Source organism: Epinephelus lanceolatus, chromosome 2 (assembly GCF_041903045.1).
Source record: "Epinephelus lanceolatus isolate andai-2023 chromosome 2, ASM4190304v1, whole genome shotgun sequence".
Classification (NCBI taxonomy): domain Eukaryota; kingdom Metazoa; phylum Chordata; class Actinopteri; order Perciformes; family Serranidae; genus Epinephelus; species Epinephelus lanceolatus.
In genome coordinates this window covers 51073444-51098825 of record NC_135735.1, presented here as the reverse complement: position 1 = coordinate 51098825, position 25382 = coordinate 51073444, and the positions used below count along the sequence as shown (strand labels likewise).

Sequence of the window (25382 nt, the reverse complement as noted above, 5' to 3'; positions counted from 1 at the left end):
ATATTACATAAAATATAGGCAAATATTATTAGTATATGTAGGCTTTAGGTGAATGCATGTCATAGATGTTTAAATAAGCCTGAATTTTTAAACCTCAGCTAGAGTTTGACTTTTCAGGCTGCCAAATAGAACCAGTTGATAAAATTGGACTGGGGACATCAGCATTTCCATTTCCAGCTCAGTTAAGTTTCTCTTCTTGGCCGTGTTACGCCTCTTCATGTCATAAACTCTAGGGACGAGGCCTCTAGACCATAGACTGTATATAAAGATGACCACCACTGTGCAGACGTGAAGCTAAAATATCCTGGATATGGTTGCTGCCATCTTGCTCTGGTGATGTCATTCAGAGCCAGATTCTGAGCAGGTGCAATCTCTGTGGTATTAAGTCTCCTGTCCATATACCAATCCAACCAATCACAAGCAGCATCACTGAATGCTAGCTCACCATCCGGCACACACAGCTGTAAATCATGTTGTAAAATCCCTGTGGTTTGGCATTAAATTACTAAATTAAAACCAAACTTCCAAAAAAAACTGAACACTTGAACAAACAGCAGTGTGATAAAAACTACCTTAAATGACAGAAACTATCTTTGGGGAAACTTTATTTCATGTGTGCTTTGAGTTTTTAGTCTGGCCCATGTCCCATCCACTAACATAGAGAGGGCAGGCCTTATGACCAATGCTGCAACCAGCCAATAAGGGACAATCAAGATGTTTAGACTTCAGTTTACGGGAGCTGTCATGTCACGTCATGTCGTCTATGGTCTAGACCAAGGATATATTGGGGTGGGAAATTTAAATACCTCCAGGGTCTACAAATCTGAGGCCATGGATCTCTGCCGGAAAATGGTCTATTGCCCCCTCTGGGTTGGGAGAGAGTTACTGCCCCAAGTGAAGGACTTCAAGTATCTCGGGTCTCATTTATGAGTGAGGGTAAAATGGAGCGTGAGATGGATTGGTGGTTTGGTCTGGCATTCGCAGTGATGTGGGCGCTGCACCATACTATCATGGTGAAGACTCAGCTGAGCCTGGAAGGCAAAGCTGTCAATTAACTGGTCCAGCTATGTCCCAACCCTCACCAAAAGAATGAGATCATAGATAGAAGTGGCCGAAATGAGATTCCTCTTAAGGGTAGCTGGATGCAGCCTTAGAAATAAGGTGAGGTGCTCAGACATTCAGAGGGAACTCAGAGTAGAGCCATTGCTCCTTCGCATCGAAAGTGGTCAATTGAGGTGGTTCGGGCATCTGATCAGGATGCTTCCTGGGCGCCTCCCGTTACAGGTGTTCCGGGCATGTCCAGCTGGTGGGAGGCCCCGTGATCCAGAATACGCTGGAGGGATCAAATATCTCATCTTGCCTAGGAACGCCTCAGGATCCTCCAGGAGGAGCTGGAAAGCATTGCTGGGGAGAGGGATGTCTGGAGTATTATGCTGCTGACCCGCAACCCGGCCTCATATAAGCAGTTGAAATCAGATGGATGGATATTTAAATAACGATTCTTTTCAGCTGCCACATGTATCAGTACCTGATCATTCTTATACCGTGATCAGCAAGATAAGAACATTTCATGAATCACACATTAACTCCATCCTTCAATCATCTCTATGCTTGGATCTGTTCAAGTTTGTACATAAGACTGACAAATGAGGACCATTGAATTGAAATTTGATTTGTATAAAACATATTGACAGACTATTAAACACAATATTTGACATGTCATTACTGAAACAACTAGTGGTAAAATTCCAGGTAAAAGCTGTGAGAGCATTTTTTTCCTGAACCTTTATAAGAGATAATTGATCTACGTTCCATGTTGGGAGGTTTTACAAATACTGCACAGTTGTCGGGTTCCCTATATTTCCCTGTATCAATGCAATTGGGAATAATAAACAACAGCATGTTTTCTGTGAGGTGCTTTAAGGTTAACAGTATTTCATCATTGAGCCAAGAAGTGTTTTCCTCTCAGAATGATGGCCATTTAGTCCAGTGCCGTGAGGATGTTTATGAGGTAGGTCAGTGTGAGGCTGCAGATGAATGCAGCTTGTGTGGAGGCAGAGCAGAAAGCAGAATGACTCACTGACGTTACAGCCCTGAGAAATCCTCTGCCTTTGTCCAAGGTGCTGGAACACCAGCATAATTTTCGTCTTCCTCCTCCTCTTCGCCCCACACAGAACCAACTCAGACTCTGCTCTTCACACAAGTACCATGAACCCAAACCCTCAGGATCCCTTTGGTATGAACCAGCAGATTGGTCGAGGTCCCCCCCAACGAAATGGTGAGAGTAACACACACAACCAGAACACGAGATACTCCCCTTCAAAGAGATCACTTTATCTATTTGTGTGTATGCTTGATTAGGATTAAATATGTTGTCATCCATGTCTTGCTAGAGATGGTCTTGTTTTTATGTGTCCTCAACTCTTCACCAGTTTATAGGGGCTTGTGCCTCAACTCCATCATCTTGATATCATTTGACCCATTCTGGCTTTTTAGAATTCATCAGAGATTTTTTTAACATTTTACTCACTATTATAACTGTACATTTTAAAATCTCTTTTGTAGACCTTTTAACCAATGATATACATGATATTAGAAATGCACCAATTTTGAAATTCTAGGCCAATACTGATGTTTTTATATTGACGTTGTTTATTTTGTTTTTGTCATTGTCTATTCCCCCCCTTGTGCCAGGGAAACTAATAAATCTACACTTTAAAAAAATAACTGAACTATTTTACAGTATCCTGATTAAGCCCTTTATTACGCCACCGTTGAATGAGCACAGACTTAATTATAGAGATTTATGAAAACAACTTTTAATATAAGCTTTCACATGGAAATTTGTCCCACTCTAATATCTATTTTATATTGTTGTGAAACATCAACAAATTTCTATTATCATAGTTATAGTTTCCTTCACCAAGTACTCATTTCTACTGAATAGAGCTTGAAAACATCACAGTGTAACTCTTAACTAGCTCTCCTCCTGCTGATTTCAACACAGGTTTGTTTTTTCACAATGAAGCGTTATCAGGGAGACAATAGGCTGTAACCTCTGATGCAGCGATTGTGAGTTTACTGCATTCTTATGTCCCAAGGAACATCTCTGTTCATCCCAAAGACATATTTAATTGCTGCCAGGAGGACCGGACGTCAGCTGTTTGTAGCTCTCACATCACACAACACCGAGATCACAGAGCCCATCTGCCAAAAAGTCACTGTATTCTCCTTGTACCTGCTCATTCATTCAAGATTTTGACTGTTAGTTTTAGAGCCCTGCTTTTTAGCCTGCGACACAACCGAAAAACATCAGCCACCGCCATTGTTGAATGTCATCCTATTTGCTGATAGGTTGATGGCAGTCAACAAGGCAAGTATCGGCTGATAGTGATGTTCAGCTGATAAATGTGTGCATCCCTATGAATTTCTAATTGGACTTGATTTGGGTAAAGTGCAGCATGTGCTGCTGACCTGATGTGACATAAAGCTGTGTTGTTTCATAGAGTAAGTGTGAAAGATCCTGAGGAGTAGAGCTGACAGGATCTATTAACAAATGAAAGGCAGGTGGAATATTCACAGTATGACATGCCACACCTCCAACAAGGGCAGGAAGCAGACTAGAGATTCTAATAAAGATCCACTTGTCTATTTAGACATCACCTCAAACACTCACTCGGTGCATTATACTTTGTGGAAGAGGTGCAGCTTTGTAAGAGAAGAGCTCCATGTCATTGAAGCACAGAGTCAGCATGTTTTTAACTGGACACCCTCGTAGTCACATGCAGTGTGAAGGCTGCTCCTTTGCTGGGCCCATGTCGTAGTAACAATGCTAGTGCATGGTGTTTGTGTTTCTGTTCTGCTGGTCATTTATTAACAGAGAGCACAGTCCATCCATCCAGCTACTTTTCAGTCTTGTAAGCCACTCTGGGCTCAGTTACACAAATCGGCATCAGGCCTTTGTTGGTTTAAAATGTTCTGTTTATGCTTTTGTAGTTGAATTGTTATTGATCCAAGAAAAAAAATAAGATCCAAGTCCAAGAAATTGTCCTCCTCCCTCACTATGCCTCTCTCCTGAGCTTTTCCATCGGAGTGTCCAGTGTGTTTTTGACAGCATTTGTCTGATCTCAGCACCGATAAAGTATGAAGTGGATGAGAAAAGTGCTCCTGCAGTGGAGTACTTCTCACTGTGTTTAGCCAACAAGTTAAAAACAGGATATTGCTGTAGGACCTGGGCCAAGAATGAGTCTTGCATACAAACAGAATAAACACAGAGTGGATATATAATTTGCAGCACGCTGTCTGTTGTGCTTCAAACCAAAAATGTTGGGAACAATACTGGACGTCACACGGAGGCACCAAAAATGTAGGAAATCTACTAGGCGGGGATACTATTTGTTGGAAATGTATAACAATACTATGTTTAACACGGCAGCACCATTTGTTGGGACTTAAGCCTTAACACTTAACAATTAGATTTTAAGTTCAAAGCAGTTGGGTTCAGTAATTCATTCATTCACATGTCCTTGTATGTTTTATTCATTTCATCGAGACCTACAAGATGTCAGCATGGTACAGCTTATGTACATTAGTTTTATTCCAAATTACAGTCATTACAATTGGGGAAAAAAACTGTGTTTGTGTGTTTGTATAGTTTTCTATTTCATTGCATTTTAAATAAACCCACTGGCCCTCATTTATCAAATGAACGCCAACTTCGGCATTTATCAATTTTGACGTGAGCGTAGGGTACGATCAAATCTCAGGCCAGGTCTCAGCTCATGTACGCAAGTTTTACATCGGTGTGGACTTGCAGTGTAGTGTGTGGCTGTGTCGGATAATTGTTATTAGATCATACTAATGCAGTGTTGTTGTTAATAATAATAATAATAAAGCATATACAGCCACATATTCACTTAAAAATATGTAGCCTATGTTGTAAGATTAATTTTCCTTTCATTTTGAGACAGCCTACTTGTCAGACCAGACTACAGGTGACATAGGCCTAGTTACAAGCAATTTAATTAATTTAAAGCGATGGCTAACCATTTGAGGCCCCAGCGCAGCCAGACGAGCCCATGCCCGGAGAGCCCTGTCTGGCACAGCCCCACCTGAGAGCTATAAGGAGGAGACAGGACATCATTCAGCGCTTCTAAAATGTAAAGTATGAAATACTTACGTCCAACAAGTAAACTATTCAGTACAAGAAAAACACTGCACAACAATGAGTGATTTATTTTATTTATTTGATACTCTTTTGAGGTTTTCATTCATCTCTTTTAATGTCTCATTTATTGTTACCAGACACCGATTTATTTCTGCCATTGACCGACAGATTCTTGCCTGTTTTTCCAGGACTTCTGTAGTCAGGATCCAGGGTCATGGTGGTGGACCAGCGTGGGAGGCGGAGGACACGGGCGCTCTCTTACAGCTGGTGGTCTGGCTCTGTGCAGCTGGCTTCAGGCTGCTTTGTGCAGCTGAGGGCCCAGCACTGGTACCTGGCTCTTCGTCTGAGAAAAATGAAAAAAAGATGTGTTATTTTGTAAAATTCTACATCTCAAGGGGCTATCCTAATAAACTGAAAACAGTCAAATAAACTCTGCAGATGTGTATTTCTTATGAATGGGGCACATTTTAATATTTACCATTATCTGGGTTAGCCACAGGTGGCGCATCGGTGTCTCCTCTGCCACTTATGCCTGAATTCGAAGGAGACCAAATAAGCGCTGCGACTCGCTCCTCAGTCTGGGTCAGTGCCAGGCTGGGGTCCGGCTGACCTCCTCCAGTCTGGGTGCTGCTGCGCTTAAGGGTAAAATTGCAATAAGCTTTTATATATTTTATATGACTTGTGCAATATCACGGATGTACAAATTAAATATTCAAACCTCAGCTGGAGTTCCCTTGTCAACGGCAACGCTGTTAACTGCAGCAGTGATTTCTTTCCACACTGCTGCCTTCTGACTTCCTTTGAAGCCACTTTTTAGGCTTCCAGACAGAGCTAATTTGTTTCTCTGGACTTCCGACGTTATGGTCTCGATTTCGGCGTCTGAGAAGTTTCTCTTCTTGCTCGATTTCTGCATCTCCATGTTGTCAACTCTCGCGGCGAGCCCTCTATACCGTGAATATATAGGGGCGTGGTATTCAAATTACGATTGTTTTCAGCCACCACATTTATCAACACCCGATTATTCGTACGCCGTGATTGGCGCGATATGAACGTTTTATGAATCACACGTGCAACCTGGCGTAAGGTGACTTCTCCGCCTGGATCTGCACCTGTTTCTACGCTCGTTTGATAAATGAGGGCCACTGTGATTAAACAGTGCTGAGTGCATTTTTTCACTAACTACAGAATGCTCTTGTCTGGTTTATTTCAGATTTACTGTATGCCTCATAATGAATCTAATAGAACACTTTGTTGAATTTGTGTTTTTCAGTGTCAAATGCTCAAGGACGGCAACATTTGTGCTATCGTCTATGTTGTTGATTAAAGCTAGTAATTAATTGCAAATTCGAGCAAAGCCATCAATGTGTTCATATATTGCACAATGAAAAGAGGTAGTTGAATTTCCAATGTAACATACTGTAAGTTAAGTAACAAGTATAAATTACAGTAAAAATGATTGACATGAGAAACCACAATATAAAAATAGTACTGTGCATATAATAATATAAGATAAGAGATAAGATAAGATACACCTTTACTGATCCCACAATTGAGAAATTCCAGTGTTACAGCAGTCACAGGGAAAGCGTCAGATTAAAGATTTCAAAATTTAAAAACTTAAAAAACTAGGCATGCAAAAAAAAAAAGGTAAAAATACAGGAGACAGCAATAAATAAGAATAATAATAACAATGAGCAGTGGATAAAAAGTGAGCAATGGATTAAAGTGAACATATTTAGTGCAAAGTGAAAATTGTATGTGCAAATAAACAACAACAAGGGGGACAGTTATGCTTATTATGGTGTCCCTAAAGTGTCCATGGTGCAGTTTTTTTGTGAGCAGTGCTGGTTATGTAGCCTGACGGCAGCAGACAGGAAGGACCTGCGATAGCGTTCCTTCACGCACTTTGGGTGAAATCAGTCTATCGCTGAAGTAGCTCTCCAGAGCTTCTATCTCCTCCTGCAGGCGGTGGGAGTCGTTAGTCATCCTCCTTTCTCCCACCACCTGCACAGAGTCCAGAGAGCATCCCAGGACAGAGCTGGCCTTCTTGATCAGCTTGTCCAATCTCTTCCTATCTGCAACCGAGACGCTGCTGCCCCAGCAGACCACTCCGTAGAAGATGGCTGATGCCACCAGAGTGTCAAGGAAGGTCTTCAGGAGCGCCCCCTGCACTCCAAAAGACCTGAGCCGCCTCAGCAGGTAGAGTCTGCTTTGGCCTTTCCTGCACAGTGCTGTTATGTGATTAGTCCAGTCCAGTTTATTGTTAAGATGAACACCCAGGTACTTAGAAGATGTCACCATCTCAATGTCCTTTCCCTGGATGTTCACCAGTGTTGGGGGGAGGAGTCTGCACCTGTGGAAATCCACCACCAGCCCACAAGTCCAAATGTAGTGTATAGCTTACAGCATGGAGCAGTCTCCACTCAGTCAAGTCCAAATCCTAGTACGGGTGAAGGAATAAAAGCTGCTTTTACAATTGAAGAGGACCTATTAGGGTTTTTGGGGTTCCCCCTTCTTTAGTGTGTTATATAGTATTTTTCTACCTCTATAATGTCTGCTGAGTGAAAAAAAAAAAAAAAGTCCAGGCTAAAGGGAGCTCTCTCTCCCCACAGACACACAGCTCCTGAGCTGCCTGAAACAGCTCGCTCTACTTCTTGCCTTTACTTCTGTGAATTTATTGGCTCACAATGTAACACATTAGTTATGCACACAGCACCTGCCTGCAGACTACTAAGCCACACCCCCAAACAAACCTGCTTCGAGCAGAGCCAGAGCAGAGGCTGCAGAGAGTTTGAACTGTTGAGGAGCTGCCAGAAATTGCCCTTGTTTGGACTGCACAAGGAAGAAGGAACAAAGAAGAAGTGGTTGGAATTTATTAGAGATACAGTTCCTCCACAATACAACCACGACACCTTATTGTGTTCCCTCTATTTTCCTGAGGACTGCTTCACAAACTGACAACAGTTTACAGCTGGATTTTCACAGTGGTTACTGCTGAAAGATGGGGCAGTTCTCACTCTGTTGGGCAAATCTGGCGACCTGTAAGTATGCTTTATGAGTTGTGAATTTGTTGTGTAAAAAAACTAGGAAGCTGCTACCGAGCGTTTAAGTGTGGAGTAGATGGCTGTAGGAGCTAACGTTACATGTAATTTATAGCTCTGCGTTGAATCGATGCATAGGTTACGACGTAGGCTCCACGTCGATTTGGAGTCTACGTCGTAACCTACACTGTAACCTAACGTGCACCTCCCCAGAATTGTAACTACACGTCGCAGTGACGCAGACCTCTTGTCTGTCGCTGTATACTGACACCATTTCCCTCAGGGGAAACGGAGCTTGTATTTACTTTTACGAATACAATAAATTGTGAAGACAGTAAGGCCTCCACTAAAATAGCATTTTAAGTCTTGTGTGTGATTTATCCTTCAGGGATTTATACTTAGGGATTTATCCAGGTTTCATTTGAGAAGAGGGAAAGATTGCCGGCCGATAGGCTAATCAGTACAATGTAAAATGCTATAGGCTTGTCTTAATAACGTTAGCATGGTGTATTTGTTTAAAAAACGTGTTTAGTACAGGACAGTTGTTTTGTCAGTGAACATTCTGAGTTGTTATGGAGCCAAACTGTGTGCCATTACCTTTGTTAAATGCTGCCGTTGTCCATGGTTTTATAAAGGAAAAGGAAAAGATCGCTAGTTGCTAGGCTAATTTATACAATGTAAAATGCCATAGGCTTATGCTAATAACGTTAGCATGTTGTATTTGTGGGGAAAATGTGTCCAGATTAACACAAATGTTCGTCTGTGAATGCTGCGAGTTGTAGTGAAGCCAATTGGTGTACTTGTTTTTCAAATTGTCTCTATTAAGCCATAATTAATGTGTGTTTTGGGTGTGTTTTGAATCAACTAAACTGAACAGCAATTCACAGAAACCTCTGCCGCCGACTAGTGTTTTGGAGGTGTAACTGCAGAGTGTCACAGATACACCACCGCACAAGTAAAAATGCTCACAACGGCAAAGGCGACGTGTGTAGGCTACATGCGTAGGGTCTCCGCACAACCATAAATCCCCTTTTAGGCTGTACACCCAGTGCTTAGCTGTAGGCCTCGGCTGACTGGCTAACCAAAGCTATTGTTTTAAAATGCTTTGCTACTCAGCTTACAGTAAGTTACACTGCTAGCTGGGTGCTCTCAGTAAGATGAATGTAACAATTTAATTGTGGAGAAACTAACAGAGCTAAGATGTACAACATGCCCATATTGACAAAAGTTTCAACATTTGTGCGATGCCTGATCTAAGCAGCTAGCTGCCACTAGCTCGAGCAGTTACCTGACAGCACGGGAACTGCCCATTGGTCCGACAGCCCATTGGTCCGACATCCCATTGTTCCGACCATATTAAACCCATTGTTCCGAAGTCCCGTTGTTCCGAAATCATCATGATGCCCTGTGGTTAAGGTCTGGTTAGGTTTAGGCACAAAAAACACTTGGTTAGGGTCAGGAAAAGATCATGGTGTGGGTTAAAATGAAAAAGAAAGTGAAAACACCTAAGCCGTGAGCCTGCTTCGCCTCAAGCCTTTCCCAGCTGACCCAGAGCCGGTCACGGCGCACCATCAAGGTAGAAATACGCCTGCCAGGAGCCGTTCAGCACCGCAGACAGTTGGACTAATGGGATGTCGGACCAATGGGCTGTCGGACCAATGACATGGACCCGACAGCACAGCAGAAGTCAGGCCTGGGATCGAGTTAAGACCTGCATTTATTTTTCAAAATGTGTGGCTGCACGGGTTTGATTATGAATCAGCTTTTAATATACGTTTTATGGAAAATGTACAACATGTTTGTTTTTACTTGGAGCTCTGTTACATGGAGGCCATTCACAGTATTGTTGAGTTACATAGCTGGGGAGGAATTTATGTTATGAAGGGAGTGTGTGTCTCTGTCTCTACATACATTTGAATACGTTTGTTTGGTCTGCTGATTTTACAGGGGACAACACTGTTCAGCACTTTAGATGTTGACTGTTTTCACTTGGTGCAATATCAGTTTAAGTTACTTAATTTTTCCATTGTCTTTTAGAGTACATCACAGCAGGGCCCTGGTGCCCAGCACCTCTCCACTACAGCCAGATTCCAGGATGTAGGATGCCAAACGGACCCTCCACAAAGCTTCTCAGTTGGCACACACAGTCTGTGGCATCTCAGAAGATGGTAGTGATCAGCACACAGCTGTACAGGGTTACTCTGAGGGAGTAGCCCAAGAAACAAAGGTATGTAACACAGAAATTATGTGTTTTTGTGTTTGAGATACAGTACCTGAAAATATTTTACAGTACTGAAATGCTGTTTCCCAAAAGCTTCAGGATATACATTTCTGCATCACATTATCACATTCCTTTGACTTTGTTATGATGTTAGAGCAGGAAAAAAAATATTCCACATATATATATATATATTTATATATATATATATATATATATATATATATATATATATATATATATATATATATATATATGTATTTATATATACATATATGTATATATATATATATATATATATATATATACAGTACAGGCCAAAAGTTTGGACACACCTTCTCATTCAATGCGTTTTCTTTATTTTCATGACTATTTACATTGTAGATTCTCACTGAAGGCATCAAAACTATGAATGAACACGTGGAGTTATGTACTTAACAAAAAAAGGTGAAATAACTGAAAACATGTTTTATATTTTAGTTTCTTCAAAATAGCCACCCTTTGCTCTGATTACTGCTTTGCACACTCTTGGCATTCTCTCCATGAGCTTCAAGAGGTAGTCACCTGAAATGGTTTTCCAACAGTCTTGAAGGAGTTCCCAGAGGTGTTTAGCACTTGTGGGCCCCTTTGCCTTCACTCTGCGGTCCAGCTCACCCCAAACCATCTGGATTGGGTTCAGGTCCAGTGACTGTGGAGGCCAGGTCATCTGCCGCAGCACTCCATCACTCTCCTTCTTGGTCAAATAGCCCTTACACAGCCTGGAGGTGTGTTTGGGGTCATTGTCCTGTTGAAAAATAAATGATGGTCCAACTAAACGCAAACCGGATGGGATGGCATGTCGCTGCAGGATGCTGTGGTAGCCATGCTGGTTCAGTGTGCCTTCAATTTTGAATAAATCCCCAACAGTGTCACCAGCAAAACACCCCCACACCATCACACCTCCTCCTCCATGCTTCACAGTGGGAACCAGGCATGTGGAATCCATCCGTTCACCTTTTCTGCATCTCACAAAGACACGGCGGTTGGAACCAAAGATCTCAAATTTGGACTCAACAGACCAAAGCACAGATTTCCACTGGTCTGATGTCCATTCCTTGTGTTTCTTGGCCCAAACAAATCTCTTCTGCTTGTTGCCTCTCCTTAGCAGTGGTTTCCTAGCAGCTATTTGACCATGAAGGCCTGATTCGTGCAGTCTCCTCTTAACAGTTGTTCTAGAGATGGGTCTGCTGCTAGAACTCTGTGTGGCATTCATCTGGTCTCTGATCTGAGCTGCTGTTAACTTGCCATTTCTGAGGCTGGTGACTCGGATGAACTTATCCTCAGAAGCAGAGGTGACTCTTGGTCTTCCTTTCCTGGGTCGGTCCTCATGTGTGCCAGTTTCGTTGTAGCGCTTGATGGTTTTTGCGACTCCACTTGGGGACACATTTAAAGTTTTTGCAATTTTCCGGACTGACTGACCTTCATTTCTTAAAGTAATGATGGCCACTCATTTTTTTTTAGTTAGCTGATTGGTTCTTGCCATAATATGAATTTTAACAGTTGTCCAATAGGGCTGTCGGCTGTGTATTAACCTGACTTCTGCACAACACAACTGATGGTCCCAACCCCATTGATAAAGCAAGAAATTCCACTAATTAACCCTGATAAGGCACACCTGTGAAGTGGAAACCATTTCAGGTGACTACCTCTTGAAGCTCATGGAGAGAATGCCAAGAGTGTGCAAAGCAGTAATCAGAGCAAAGGGTGGCTATTTTGAAGAAACTAGAATATAAAACATGTTTTCAGTTATTTCACCTTTTTTTGTTAAGTACATAACTCCACGTGTTCATTCATAGTTTTGATGCCTTCAGTGAGAATCTACAATGTAAATAGTCATGAAAATAAAGAAAACGCATTGAATGAGAAGGTGTGTCCAAACTTTTGGCCTGTACTGTATATGTATATATACTTTCGGCTTAACTCAACTCAGGTTGACTTGGGTGAGATAGAGGGAGAAACATAAAAAGAGCTCGTAGACCCTTATGACTCAACATGTAACCCTGGCGACTCTGTTATTACAGAGATATCTGAGATTCCATAAGTTTCATATTTTTTGTATAGCTATTAGCAGAGTTTTTAAAAAAATGTTGGAAAAGTAAAGCAACGTATTCTTTTAGTTTAGTTTTACCCTAAGCAAAGGCTGTAAAAACAGACCCTACATACAGTAATTTGTAAATAATTGTATTTTTATTACCAACATAATAACATCAGGTAAAATATATGAAATAGCTGTGGCAAAACTTGAAATATATACAAGAAAGGTGAATTCAGGGAAGCACTAAATTTCAAATAAATGCTTAAATGCAAAATTTTACAGACTGTAGATGACCTGATGAAGCCCGTCTTTGTGGAGGTGTTTGAGAACCCAGTGCCATTTGCAGAGGAGATGAAGAAAATCCCCATCCCAAAGGACCCGGCATCCCATGCACTTCTCTCACTTCAGCCAAGGGGCAGCTATAGACCAACGCAGTGACCAGCAGGATCAGGTTTCTTCTGGCATATCCGGAGTACAACACAGGATGGGATGGATGCCTAAATGGAAAGAATTGGACACTATTAGTAGGGTTGGGTACCGAAAGTCGGTGCTTATATGGAACCGGTACCTATACAACCGATACCTACTGGACCGAAACAAAACGCACATTACGGTGCCTCCATTCGGTGCTTTCTTTTAATGCTATGTCTCCCTCTATTGTACGCTACACGTAACAGAATCATTCATTCATTCGTTAATTTGTTGAGTGTATATTATTATTTAAAGGCTTGCTGAGCACCGTTGGGCGTCACTTCTGTTTACGTTCAACAATGTTATCAAACACAACGGAGCTAGCTTTTAAAACTGTTAATAGATTTCATATACCTATTTATTTCTAGGTATTTCTAATTTGCCTCAGCAATAAATAAATAAAAACATCGTTTTTATTATAATTTAAAACTGTTATACAAAATTCTCACACACTTCTGAAAGGTGGCCCATTTGTGCCACTTTTCAACTTCCATAAAAAACTCATATTATGAGGTATCAGCTCAGGCACCGTTTAAGCTCCGGTACCGTTTTAAAAGTATTGGTTCAGCACCGGTATCGGAAAAAACCCAAGCGATACCCAACCCTAACTATTAGTATTGCAGATAAAATGCTGTTGTGTTTATATTTATGTATCTATTAATTGCATATTATTTACTAAGTTTTTTGTAGTTTTAATTTTTTACATTTGCTAATATTTTATTTATTTATTTAAAAATAAAATTCTTTTGACAACAGACTTATTTGTCATTTCTTTAATAGTGGGTTTTTTGGTTTAATGAAACCTTAGTGTTCAGAAATGAGTTTACACAGTTGTATCTCATTACATGTCATAAAAACTCACTCTTCTTCAGTTCTATGCCGTAAGGCTCCATAGTCATACCTGTAAATGTTGTGGGTGTTCTGCATGGTGTACGGATTCAAACAGTCAGGCTCTAGGCCTGAATGGTGTTTTAAACATGTAGGATGAACTGGAACCTGGTTCATTACTCCAAACCCAATAAGTAAAAAGGAGACAAGGCATACTGTTTTTCGAGTAAGCAAATAAACAACAAACAATATTGCATAGAACAAAACTGATCCAGGAAGCAACATGTGTTTTACTATGAAACTTTTAATTCATGTAAATGATGTGGAGAAACTGTGATACATTGGTACATTGTACATATTGTAGATTACAAAGGTGAAGATGATTATAAAATGCAGCTACATTTTAGTAGAGTGGTTTCAGTAAACATGACAGCTAAGACAGCTGGATGTACCAGTAATTTTTATTCGTTTCTGTATAAAACAGAAATCTGTCATCTCAATTTCCTGTGGTAAAATTGATGAATTCACGGGTTAAAACTTGTGTGATGTGAATGGAGAATGTGTTAGTAGCAAAATTTATAATAACTTTGGTAATCATAAGTGCTAATATCATAGGCAACTGGACTTGCTTGCGTTTGTTGGAGATGTTTCGCCTCTTATCCAAGAAGCTTCTTCAGTTCTAAATGACTGGTACGAAGTTGCAGGCTTTAAACCCTGTGTGGGAGGGAACCCTTGCAGAGTCGTAGGGGTCACGTGAGCTCTTAGTTTCAGAGTCGTTAAGGTCACGATGTGAGTCGTTGACCCACCTGGCCACCATGTGAGTCGTTAAGGTCACAATGTGAGTCTTTGACCCACCTGGCCACCATGTGAGTCATTAGGCACAATGTGAGTCTTTGACCCACCTGGCCACCATGTGAGTCGTTAGGGTCAGGTGGGACCAGGGGTGAATGGGTGTGAAGTCGTCTGGGGAGGGATCCCAAGACTGCATTGTAGGTGGGGGATAAGTAGTGTAATGACCCAAAACACACCTAGTAGATGACAACTGCCTTGCTGAGGAAGGTGAAGGTGATGGACTGGCCAAGTATGTATCCAGCCCTAAACTCACCTGTGCACCTGTGGGGCATCCTCAAGCTGAAGGTGGAGGAGCGCAAGGTGTCTTGACATCCATCTGCTCCATGATGTCATCATGGAGGAGTGGGAGAGGATTCCTGAAGTAACCTGTGAGCTCTGGTGAATTCCATGTCCAAAAGGGTTAAGGCAGTGCTAGATAATAATGGCTGGCACACAAAATATTGACACTTTAGGCACAATTTGGTCACGTTCACTGTGGGGTGTACTCACTTATATTGCCAGCTGTTTAGATGTTGATGGCAGGTGTCGCAAGTTTTGAGGGAGCGTGCAATTGGCATGCCGACTGCAGGAATGTCCACCAGAGCTGTTGCCCGTGAACTGAATGTTCATTTCTCTACTATAAGCCATCTCCAAAGGCGTTTGAGACAATTTGGCAGTACATCCAACCGCAGACCGCGTGTAACCACACCAGCCCAGGACCTCCACATCCAGCATGTTCACCTCCAAGATCGGCTGAGACCAGCCATCCGGACAGCTGCTGCAACAATTGGTTTGCATAACCAAAGAATTTCTGCACAAACTGTCAGAAACCATCTCAGGGAAGCTCATCTGCATGCTCGTCGTCCTCATTGGGGTCGTGACCTGACTGCAGTTCGTCGTCATAACCGACTTGAGTGAGTGATCCCGGTTTTCACTGTTCAGGGCAGATGGCAGACAGCGTGTGTGGCGTCGTGTGGGTGAGCGGTTTGCTGATGTCAAAGTTGTGGATCGAGTGGCCCATGGTGGCGGTGGGGTTATGGTATGGGCAGGCGTATGTTATGGACAACGAACACAGGTGCATTTTATTGATGGCATTTTGAATGCACAGAGATACCGTGACGAGATCCTGAGGCCCATTGTTGTGCCATTCATCCACGACCATCACCTCATGTTGCAGCATGATAATGCACGGCCCCATGTTGCAAGGATCTGTACACAATTCCTGGAAGCTGAAAACATCCCAGTTCTTGCATGGCCAGCATACTCACCGGACATGTCACCCATTGAGCATGTTTGGGATGCTCTGGATCGGCGTATACGACAGCGTGTTCCAGTTCCTGCCAATATCTAGCAACTTCACATAGCCATTGAAGAGGAGTGGACCAACATTCCACAGGCCACAATCAAAAACCTGATCAACTCTATGCAAAGGAGATGTGTGAGGCAAATGGTGGTCACACCAGATACTGACTGGTTTTCTGACCCCCCCAATAAAGCAAAACTGCACATTTCAGAGTGGCCTTTTATTGTGGCCAGCCTAAGGCACACCTGTGCAATATTCATGCTGTCTAATCAGCATCTTGATATGCCACACCTGTGAGGTGGGATGGATTATCTCGGCAAAGGAGAAGTGCTCACTAACACAGATTTAGACAGATTTGTGAACAATATTTGTGAGAAATGGTCTTTTGTGTATATAGAAAATGTTCAGCTCATGACAAATGGGAGCAAAAACAAAAGTGTTGCGTTTATATTTTTGTTCAGTATATATATGTACATGTATATGTATATATGTGTGTGTGTGTGTGTGTGTGTATATATATATATATATATATATATATATATATATGTATATATACACACATATATACTGTATTTCCTTATTATCGGTGACACAGAGGAAAGTCTGCACCCCATGTATCGTCCACGGAACGAGACAGCACACCAACATTTTCAGAACAAAATAAAACAGGCTGCAGTGAGAGTCTCTCTCTCCATGGGATATTTAAATATCTCAGGCAAGCTCGGGGGTTTAGTTTTGCCTTAGCCCAACGTTATGCAATGCTTTTTTTTTTTCACATGATCCGGCCGAAATTAATACATATAAACGCTTGAAGGTCCACTTATTACTAAAGGTTTCAGTGGGTTTTGAGTGGTGTTAAGCCCTGGCTGATTTAAGAAGCAATTAAGAATTACAGCTATGAGTCACAGTGCCAGGGTGTAAACACTTAGAGCAGAGGAGTAGCCTACAGCTAGTCTTTTTGGTGTGATCTCTTTTCTGCCAATTGTTGTCAGTGGAAAAGGAGCAGCATCAGTGGTAGAAAAAAAAATCTAATGTTACCTCCATAGCTGAAAGACCTCTGATTACTATGAAGCTCCATCACTTAACACCCATATTAAGTACATTGCATGGTGAAAGTGATCCAACTAGAGACATGAGCCAGCCATTTTCTATCCCAGTTGTCCTGTTTCTGCTCCAGTTATGCCTCTGTGAGCAGCAACAAGTAGACACTTTGGAGGGGGGAATGTAATGATGCCGGACTGTTGTATTGCCTCATTGTCCCATCTGCTCCTGCAGCTGAAAAGCTGCCCCTCAAAATGAAAGAGCCTCAGAGAGAATGAGAGCATGGAAGGACAAGGAATGGGTGGGCAGTAGTTCAAAGGCTAATGCAAGAGAAGCTGAGTTGAAGTCTGTGCGCTGAGGAGACTTGAAGGAGGTATCAAAAGAAACAAAAAATATTTTCCTAATAAGTAACAGAGTGCGCTGGAAGTGTTGTTGCTAAGCACAAGAGAACACATGCGGAATACACAACTTAAAAGGGCGGGGGGGGTGAACAGATAGGAGGAAGAGAAAAAGGCCCTTTGTGGCATGAGAAAAACAATGGCTCTCCCTTCAGTCTTTCAACCCTCCACCCAACCTCTCTTCCTCTGGTCCTCATCTCTGTGACTGATAACATGATGCCAGATGCCCAGCTTTTGTGTTTATGAAACTACACAGTAATTTCAGTGTTTATTCCAAAGGGCCTGTTCCTGTCAGAGCGACTGATTATTGTGCCAGACATGCCAGGATGAGTCAAACAGCTGGTTAATATTGAATATACTTTAATGTTCCTCTGCTTTTGTTTTTTTTTAATTTGTTTTCCCTTCCCTGTTTGTTTCTCATCGAGGCTGGCATGCAGCTAGTGTAAATGAAGCAGAGGTGGATAGCTCTGGAAATGGTGAGTTGAACATTATCTCAGTAATGGATAGTTAATATGTACTATATTAGTTTGTGTATATAACACATTTAATTCAATTGTACCTTCTTCTTTGCAGTCTTCTCCTTCCCCACCCTGACTAACGAGGAGAATCTAATTGGTGTCAGTAAGCCCCTTCCCAAACAGCTGTGGGAGGCCAAGAAGGTGACACTGTGACACTCACTTAATACTTATGACATCAGTGTCTGCTTGATACTTTTTGTGTTGTTTGACAGATTATTATCCTAGCATTTACTTCTCTCATACCTGGATGCATTGTTGATGCTATTTTATTCACTGCTCTGTTTTATACCATCACTCACTACTCTTTATACAGTATCAGATATACTCGATGTATCGCAGCTTGTTCCACATGCAGTGTATAAAATCACTTTTTTTCTTTAAGCCACCTGCATGACACACTTCTTCATTGTGGTTCTCTCGCTCTCTCCTGTGGCTCGCTCCCTCCCACAGCCACACACACACACACACACACACACACAAAGAAAGATTCAAAAACATGATGTGTCACACAGACACTCCTCCGCCCATTCAGATCACTTCTCCTGAGCAACAATGTGTAAGCAGGGTGAAGCACATTTCTTATCTACAGGGCTCCAGACCGCTAAGGATACTATTTTGTCATATTTTGCAACCATAGAGCACTACTGCAACTTGCAAATATTATTAACTAAGGATGTCCTGATTTTTTTTGCATCAGATCCAATACCGAGTCCTTTATTTTGAAACCAAGTCCGATACAGAGTCTGATCCGATACTTTGCAAAGCATTAAGAAAGAAAAAAAAAGAATGCTTCCAAGTTGTCCCATAAGGTTTGTTTTTTATTTAAATAGTATCCAAAAAGCTTATCGGTGGTTCAGCAGCACAAAATGTAAACAAAATCAATATCTTCTTCTTGTCTTCCACAAACAAAATAGGCCTATATCTTTTGTAGCGGTTTGACACATGAAACAAATATATTTCTTTTACTCAGTCAAACCCCCCAAAGAAATCATAAAACCCATAAAACAGGACCCTTAACACCAAAATTAAATTGTTTCTACCTGGTTTCTGTAGAACAAAAGAATTATACTCAATTTTCAAAAATACAAATACAACTGTAATCAGTTTCAAGAAAGTATATATTTTTTTGTTCAGTCCAGTTCAAACAAAAAACTCCACTCTGGGATTTCCAAATAACATATCACAGTTCAATTCAGTTCAATCACACAGTTCGCTAAACAAAAGAAAACTCCACCCCAGGTTTTCTCGTAAACAGGGAAGTAAAGAAAATCCACTGTTCGCTCTGACTCAGTTCAGTTTCAAAACAATAAATCAACCCGACCCGAAGGTTCCAAATAAGGAATAATGAAACAAAAAGTAACCCCCGGTTTTTGCCAACTCACGGGACCGTGGGTGAATGCCATAACGCTCCGGCGTTGTTTCGGGCATGGAGGCTCCATAGGATCCCTTGATATCCGTGGCGGGGAATCTGAGGTGAGGCCGGTGGCCGGATGGATGATATTCCACAGGGAAGCGCACCTATTTCGCAGACTTTGAACAGTGTAAAATGCCGTGGTAGGCCGAATACGAGGACTTATGGCTCATTTCTTACTCGCCGGCGTCTCTTGCCATACTGCCAGGAACAGCATAATATAGGGGCCGGTCTACCTGGGCTCAGCTGATCGAGCCATCCCACTGGCCGATAGCACCAGTGGGTGTGTCTGAAGGTGAGCAAGCCATCGGCTGATAACCACTGTCTTATAAAAAAACAAATATATTTATAAAACATACAGGATTGCCACACTTTATACATTGGAAAGTGGAGGCAACAATGAACAACATAGATGAAAATCCTGGCCATTTTTGTTGTTTTGATTCCTCCGATCTTTTATTACCAATTTTGTAAAAATAATGTGATCGGCGCCGATACCCGATCCGGGACATCCCTATTATTAATATATTATTTAGAGAACTATAAGTTAATTTCCAGCTTGCAATTAATAAATCATCACGTTTAATGACACCACAGTAATAGTTTAATTTAGTGAGATTAAGTTGAGATGAGCTGAAGAAGCATGTGTCTTTGTATCGGCAGGGCTCCAGACCACGACTATTTAGTCACATTTTATGACCATGGAGACCAGTGCAAATTGCAAATACTATTATTACATAACTGGAGAGCTGTTAGTTGGTTTCCAGCTCACACTGAGTAAATCCTCACATTTAAAGGTGCAGCAGCAACAGTTTAACTTTGTGCTAACTGCTAACTGTTGACAGGAAGCATCAAGTTCACAGAAAAAACATCAAAATTTTAAGCCCAAGACGAGCCAAGTGCTTCATAATAAAAGCACCAGTAGTTCTGATTTGATTTATTCAATTATAATAATACTTGATTTAACTTTTATACTAGTACTTTATTTAACTTCATTATATGACCGTAGTTACTTATTTAACTTCATTGTAACTGTAGTTAATTTAATGATATTGTATTTTAGTATTCCAGAAGTTTAGTAGATTTCAAAATATTGAGCAATTGAGCTATCATGTTTTGCAATATAGCCTAAAAAATGTTTTTAAAGCTATATCACCCAGCCCTACATATAGCACACATGCTAGTGGCAGCCACCATGTTGTCTTTTTTTTGCAGCTGTTGTGGTTTGTTTGTTTTTTTAGGTGGGGGTGGGGGAGTGCCTATTTTGCCCATTTTGTCCTGATGCCATAAAACATATTTGTGCTTTGAGGCTAAATAGTGTTTCTGTTGCAGGTTCAGTCTTTGGCATCAAGGCCTAAATCGTGTGAAGTGCCTGGAATCAAGTAAGTCAAAGAGCAGAAGCACAAGGTCAACCTGTAATTTTTGCTTATCGTAAATAAACCTTTCCTTTTGATTCTAATTATACCCACATCATCGTTAGTGTGATGTTGTAACTGATCAAGAGAAATAAGGGAATTCATGAAATGAAATGCCACACATTCCCACCTCATCAAACAGGATGTCTTTGTTCCTCTTTACATCTCAAACCCTTTTGAAATAAGAGGAACGGAGTATATTACAGACAGATTCCTTTGAGCATTGTTTTCCCACTGCAAACGACCTGTGGTGTCATGATTTAGAAGCACGTTTCCATTTTTATTAGCAGCTCGATGCAGCAGTTTTCCTGTACCATGTGGCCAGTAGATGCTTAGGTGTAATTTAGAGTTCGTATTATCACACAGAAAACAATACAGCCTAGCTCTGTTCCTGTTCAACTAGCACCAAGCTGCTTTGGCTTTTTTATTTCATGCTGTCTCTTTTTCTGACACTCTTTGTATGTTTGTGGAGAAAAGCATTTGTTTATTGTTTTGTGTTGTGCCAGTTTGTGTATTTATGTGGGGACAGACAACAATGAGTCACTGTTGCTGCTCATATGCTGTTTATGCAGCATGTGAGCAGAAATGGAAATTAGAGAAATAATGGAGGAAATAGAGAGTGGGTGGAAAGAAGAGGCTGCTAGAACAAGTGGATGGGAGTCAAAGAAACAAACATCTTGACAATTTGAAATGGCAAAGGCAACACATTGAAGGACCTTGCAATGTGTGTGTGTGTGTGTGTGTGTGTGTACATAAAAATATATACACACACACATATACATATATATATATATATATGTATAAACCATTTCAGGTGACTACCTCTTGAAGCTCATCGAGAGAATGCCAAGAGTGTGCAAAGCAGTAATCAGAGCAAAGGGTGGCTATTTTGAAGAAACTAGAATATAAAACATGTTTTCAGTTATTTCACCTTTTTTTGTTAAGTACATAACTCCACATGTGTTCATTCGTAGTTTTGACGCCTTCAGTGAGAATCTACAATGTAAATAGTCATGAAAATAAAGAAAACGCATTGAATGAGAAGGTGTGTCCAAACGTTTGGCCTGTACTGTACATACATATGTTTATATATATATGTGTGTGTGTGTATATGTATATATATATGTATGAATGTATATATGTATATATGTATATGTGTGTGTGTGTGTGTGTGTGTATATATATATATATATATATATATATATATATATACACACACATATATATATATATATATATATATATATATATATATATATATATATATACATATATGTGTGCGTGTGTGTGTGTATGTGTATGTATATGTATATGTGTATATATATATATGGATTGAGTATCAGTGTTGTTCTTGATGAGTCAAACAAGTTTTCTGTGTACCTTTGCTGCAGTATATTCCCGTCTCCAGAGCAGACCCTTGGACTGTCCCAGTATCAGGGCTTGTTAAACACAGGCGGTTCCCTGCCCGACCTCAGCAACCTGCACTTCACCTCACCACTCTCCACCCCGCTGGACCCTGAGGACAATGGCGGGTACCCCAACCTCAGCGGGGGCAGCAGCACCGGAAACCTGCCGGCCGCCATGATGCACCTGGGCATAGGCAACTCGCAGGGTGGGTGGAGTGCAGCTTTGAGTTTTTGTGTATATAACGTGTGCATGAGCGAAGTGGTGCCTTTTTTAGCAACCAGGTTTGTCGGCACCATCACAAAGATTTGCCACCTGCACTGACTGATATCCACTCACATCTTCTGGACTCTTCTTTTTCTTCTGGGTTTAATTCACCGGTGTATAAATATCAGCAGCAGCAAAGCAGCATCCTTCATAAGTTATTCATAACTTAGTGAAATTTTGCATGCAGTAGTTCACCCTGTCCTCCCCTCTTTCTGACACCCTTGATCTTCTGTGCTGCTGGGGTGAAGATGTGTGTGAAGCATCCATGTTTTTACAGACATGGATGTAAACTGTACAGTAAGTGCAACTTGACTGGTTTGCGGAGGCATACAACAGAGAGCCGGTAATTTTAGTTGCTGATTGTCTTTCTCTGCCTTGGTACTTTCACTTACGAGAATATATCCCCAGGATTTCGGGTGTTGCATGGCAACACAACTCTAATCACAGTCTACCTGTCGTTCAGTGTGTTATCTAAATTTATTTAGTTGTTCAGCATGTGCCCTCTTGACTATCATGACAAAAGAAATCTGTGTGTGGCAATGGAAATGGATGAGTGAATCTGTGGGGCTCTGCTCTTTGTATGTTGTTTGTATGCTTCTTTGCTCTCTGTAATAATCTGGCCTGTCCCAGGCTTAGACTCAGAGATGGGAACTGCTGCTACAGTGTTTTGAACAGATTCCAGGTTCCTTCCTCTGCCAGCCGACTGTTCATTATGGATCACTTGCTGAATGATCTCTGTGTCTCCAACTTCCTCACTATAATCTCTGCTGCCCGATCTTATCACACCCACTGCTATGCTGTCTCAGTCTTTCCCTTCTGTATTTTGTGATTGTAAGTGTGGTTGGGCTCCCATGTTGAACACAGCCACAGCCAAGCCAAGCCCTGGCTGAGCACCAAAGTGAAAGAGGAACTTTGACCCTGTTTTGGCTAGCTACAATCTGCTCTTTTCTTTTCCCTCACATTCCCTCTGTCTACTCATTTTCCTTTGCTCTGCTTTCCATCTTTCTCTTCATCCCCAGTCACACAATAAAGTATAGTGTTTTGGGTCTGGGACTGGAGAGCATGCTGGAAAATTGACTACATACCACATCATAACTTCCACATGTTCACCTTGGTTTCTAAGGGCCAGCTGCCTTAGTGCTTCGTGTGGATGCTTCTGCATCCATACTAATGCTCTTTAAATCTTTAATAGTGTGGATGCTTCTACAGCCACACTTACATTCTTCAATTCTTTATTGTTATAAATTCAGCATTTTTTGACATCTAACTACTTCTGCATACTTTGTGCTAGGGCTGCTCGATTAATCAAATTTTAATCTGGATTACAATTTCAGTTTTCAGTGATTATGAAAACAAAATAATCGACATAAAACGATTATGCGCTTCTAGTCAGTTTACTCTCGTTGTCTTGTGTTGCAAATCAAATGCACCCGGAAGCCGCGCATGCGCAATACCGCCCCCCTCCCCTCCTCTCCTCTTTTCACTCCACGAGCCAGTCAATTATATGAACTACGAGTAATGCGAGGGGCAGGTGATCGCGGAATTTTTCTAAAACAGCGTGCGGAAAATGGCAGAGAGAGAGTTGGTGTGTGCGTGCGTGCGTGCGTGACGTACTCCGCCGTGTGCGATCCAGAGAGCAGAGGAGAATTTTAAACACGCATGTACAGACAGAAATGACATACCGTCATGTAAACAATGTAAGTCATCACGTGCGCTGCATAATCGTTTGCATAATCGTGATTTCAATTTTGACTAAAATAATCGTGATTGGGATTTTTTCCATAATCGAGCAGCCCTACTTTGTGCTACAGAAACCGTTCAACTATCAGAACAAATTCCAGGAACTTTTATTGCCAGGAATTTATTTACCTGGGTAAAATAATTGCTGGTAATCTGTGTGGTTTGCGTTTCCACCACACCTCAAAGTTCTGGGAATTTTCTTCAAATTAACATGATGACGTAGATGATTCGGCGTGTGTCCTGTATTTGGCTCCGCCAGCTTGGCTGGTTACGTCCTGGGGCCTATTGCACAAAACTAGGATAAGGGATTAAGCCGGGATATCTTGGTTATCCTGGCTCAACTTATCCGTGATCCGGTTGCACAAAAGCGGGATATTGGAAAGCGGGATATGTTATGACATAAGTTACCATGGAGATTTATTCTGTGGAACTAGCCTGCTCCAGACCAGGCTAAGTTCCAGGATCTATTCAATCTCATCCCTTATCTCAGTCAGCAGTCACCACAAATGGAAACCAATAGTTATTCCACTGCCCACTGCACATTGTTATCACATTCAACCAGACCCACTGTCATTATTTAAACATTTGTGATCATTAATTGCCATCATTTTAGATAAATGATGATTTTAGGTGATTTTGCAATCATTAGATAATTTACAGTTTCCCATAGACCAGGGGTCTGCAACCTTTGCCATTAGAAGAGCCATTTTTGACCAAAAATAATTTGAAAAAATATGTGTGGAGCCGCAAAACATGTTTGAGCCTTATAATCAAGGTAAATAGCTTATTAAGTCTAAATTACCATATACTTATGGTCTAAATAAACATTTGTTAATATGTTTTACCACAAGGTGGTGCAGGGCACTATTAATAATTATCTGGTACTTAAATTTTGCAGAGCTGGCAGTGAGAGCAAACAAATCTGTCCACGCACTACTACATTCTCTATTTTATTCAATTTACTTTTTTGGATTTGGCATCCATAGCTAACCAGCCACTGCTATCGAGGTTCAGCAACATTTGGATTCATAGAATGAATTTCCATAGACTTCTTTTCTCAAAGGCTCAAGGAGCCACTGGACAGGGGCTAAAGAGCCACATGTGGCTCCAGAGCCACAGGTTGCCTACCCCTGCCATAGACTATATATAAAATACACATCCCATATAAATATAAATACACATCAAAGAGTAACATGATGTTCCTTTACTGAATAAGGATAAATCAAAGCAAGTAAACCATCAGCTCCTTTCAAAA

General features: G+C 41.3%; 1 protein-coding gene and 2 long non-coding RNA genes across 7 annotated transcripts in view; 2 read left to right on the top strand and 1 right to left on the bottom strand.

The window, feature by feature from the left end:
• The window catches only part of crtc3 (CREB regulated transcription coactivator 3), a 218408-nt gene that overhangs the window by 148689 nt on the left and 44337 nt on the right, over positions 1-25382 (top strand). For 3 of the 5 annotated variants that reach the window (XM_078162438.1, XM_078162433.1, XM_078162447.1), the window contains 5 exons: positions 2175-2278; positions 17798-17848; positions 17946-18031; positions 20634-20683; positions 22108-22328. In XM_078162438.1, coding sequence (XP_078018564.1) covers positions 2175-2278; positions 17798-17848; positions 17946-18031; positions 20634-20683; positions 22108-22328 — 512 coding nt within the window. The remainder of the gene's footprint in view (positions 1-2174; positions 2279-17797; positions 17849-17945; positions 18032-20633; positions 20684-22107; positions 22329-25382) is intronic. The other 2 variants (XM_078162437.1, XM_078162442.1) reach the window with 1 other exon arrangement.
• Positions 2285-5597, top strand: LOC144458842 (uncharacterized). The gene is made up of 2 exons (XR_013488215.1): positions 2285-5159; positions 5356-5597. It is a non-coding gene; the product is annotated as an uncharacterized LOC144458842 (long non-coding RNA).
• LOC144458844 (uncharacterized) lies at positions 5407-6815 on the bottom strand. The gene is made up of 2 exons (XR_013488217.1): positions 5646-6815; positions 5407-5510 (listed from the first exon to the last, which is right to left on the bottom strand). It is a non-coding gene; the product is annotated as an uncharacterized LOC144458844 (long non-coding RNA).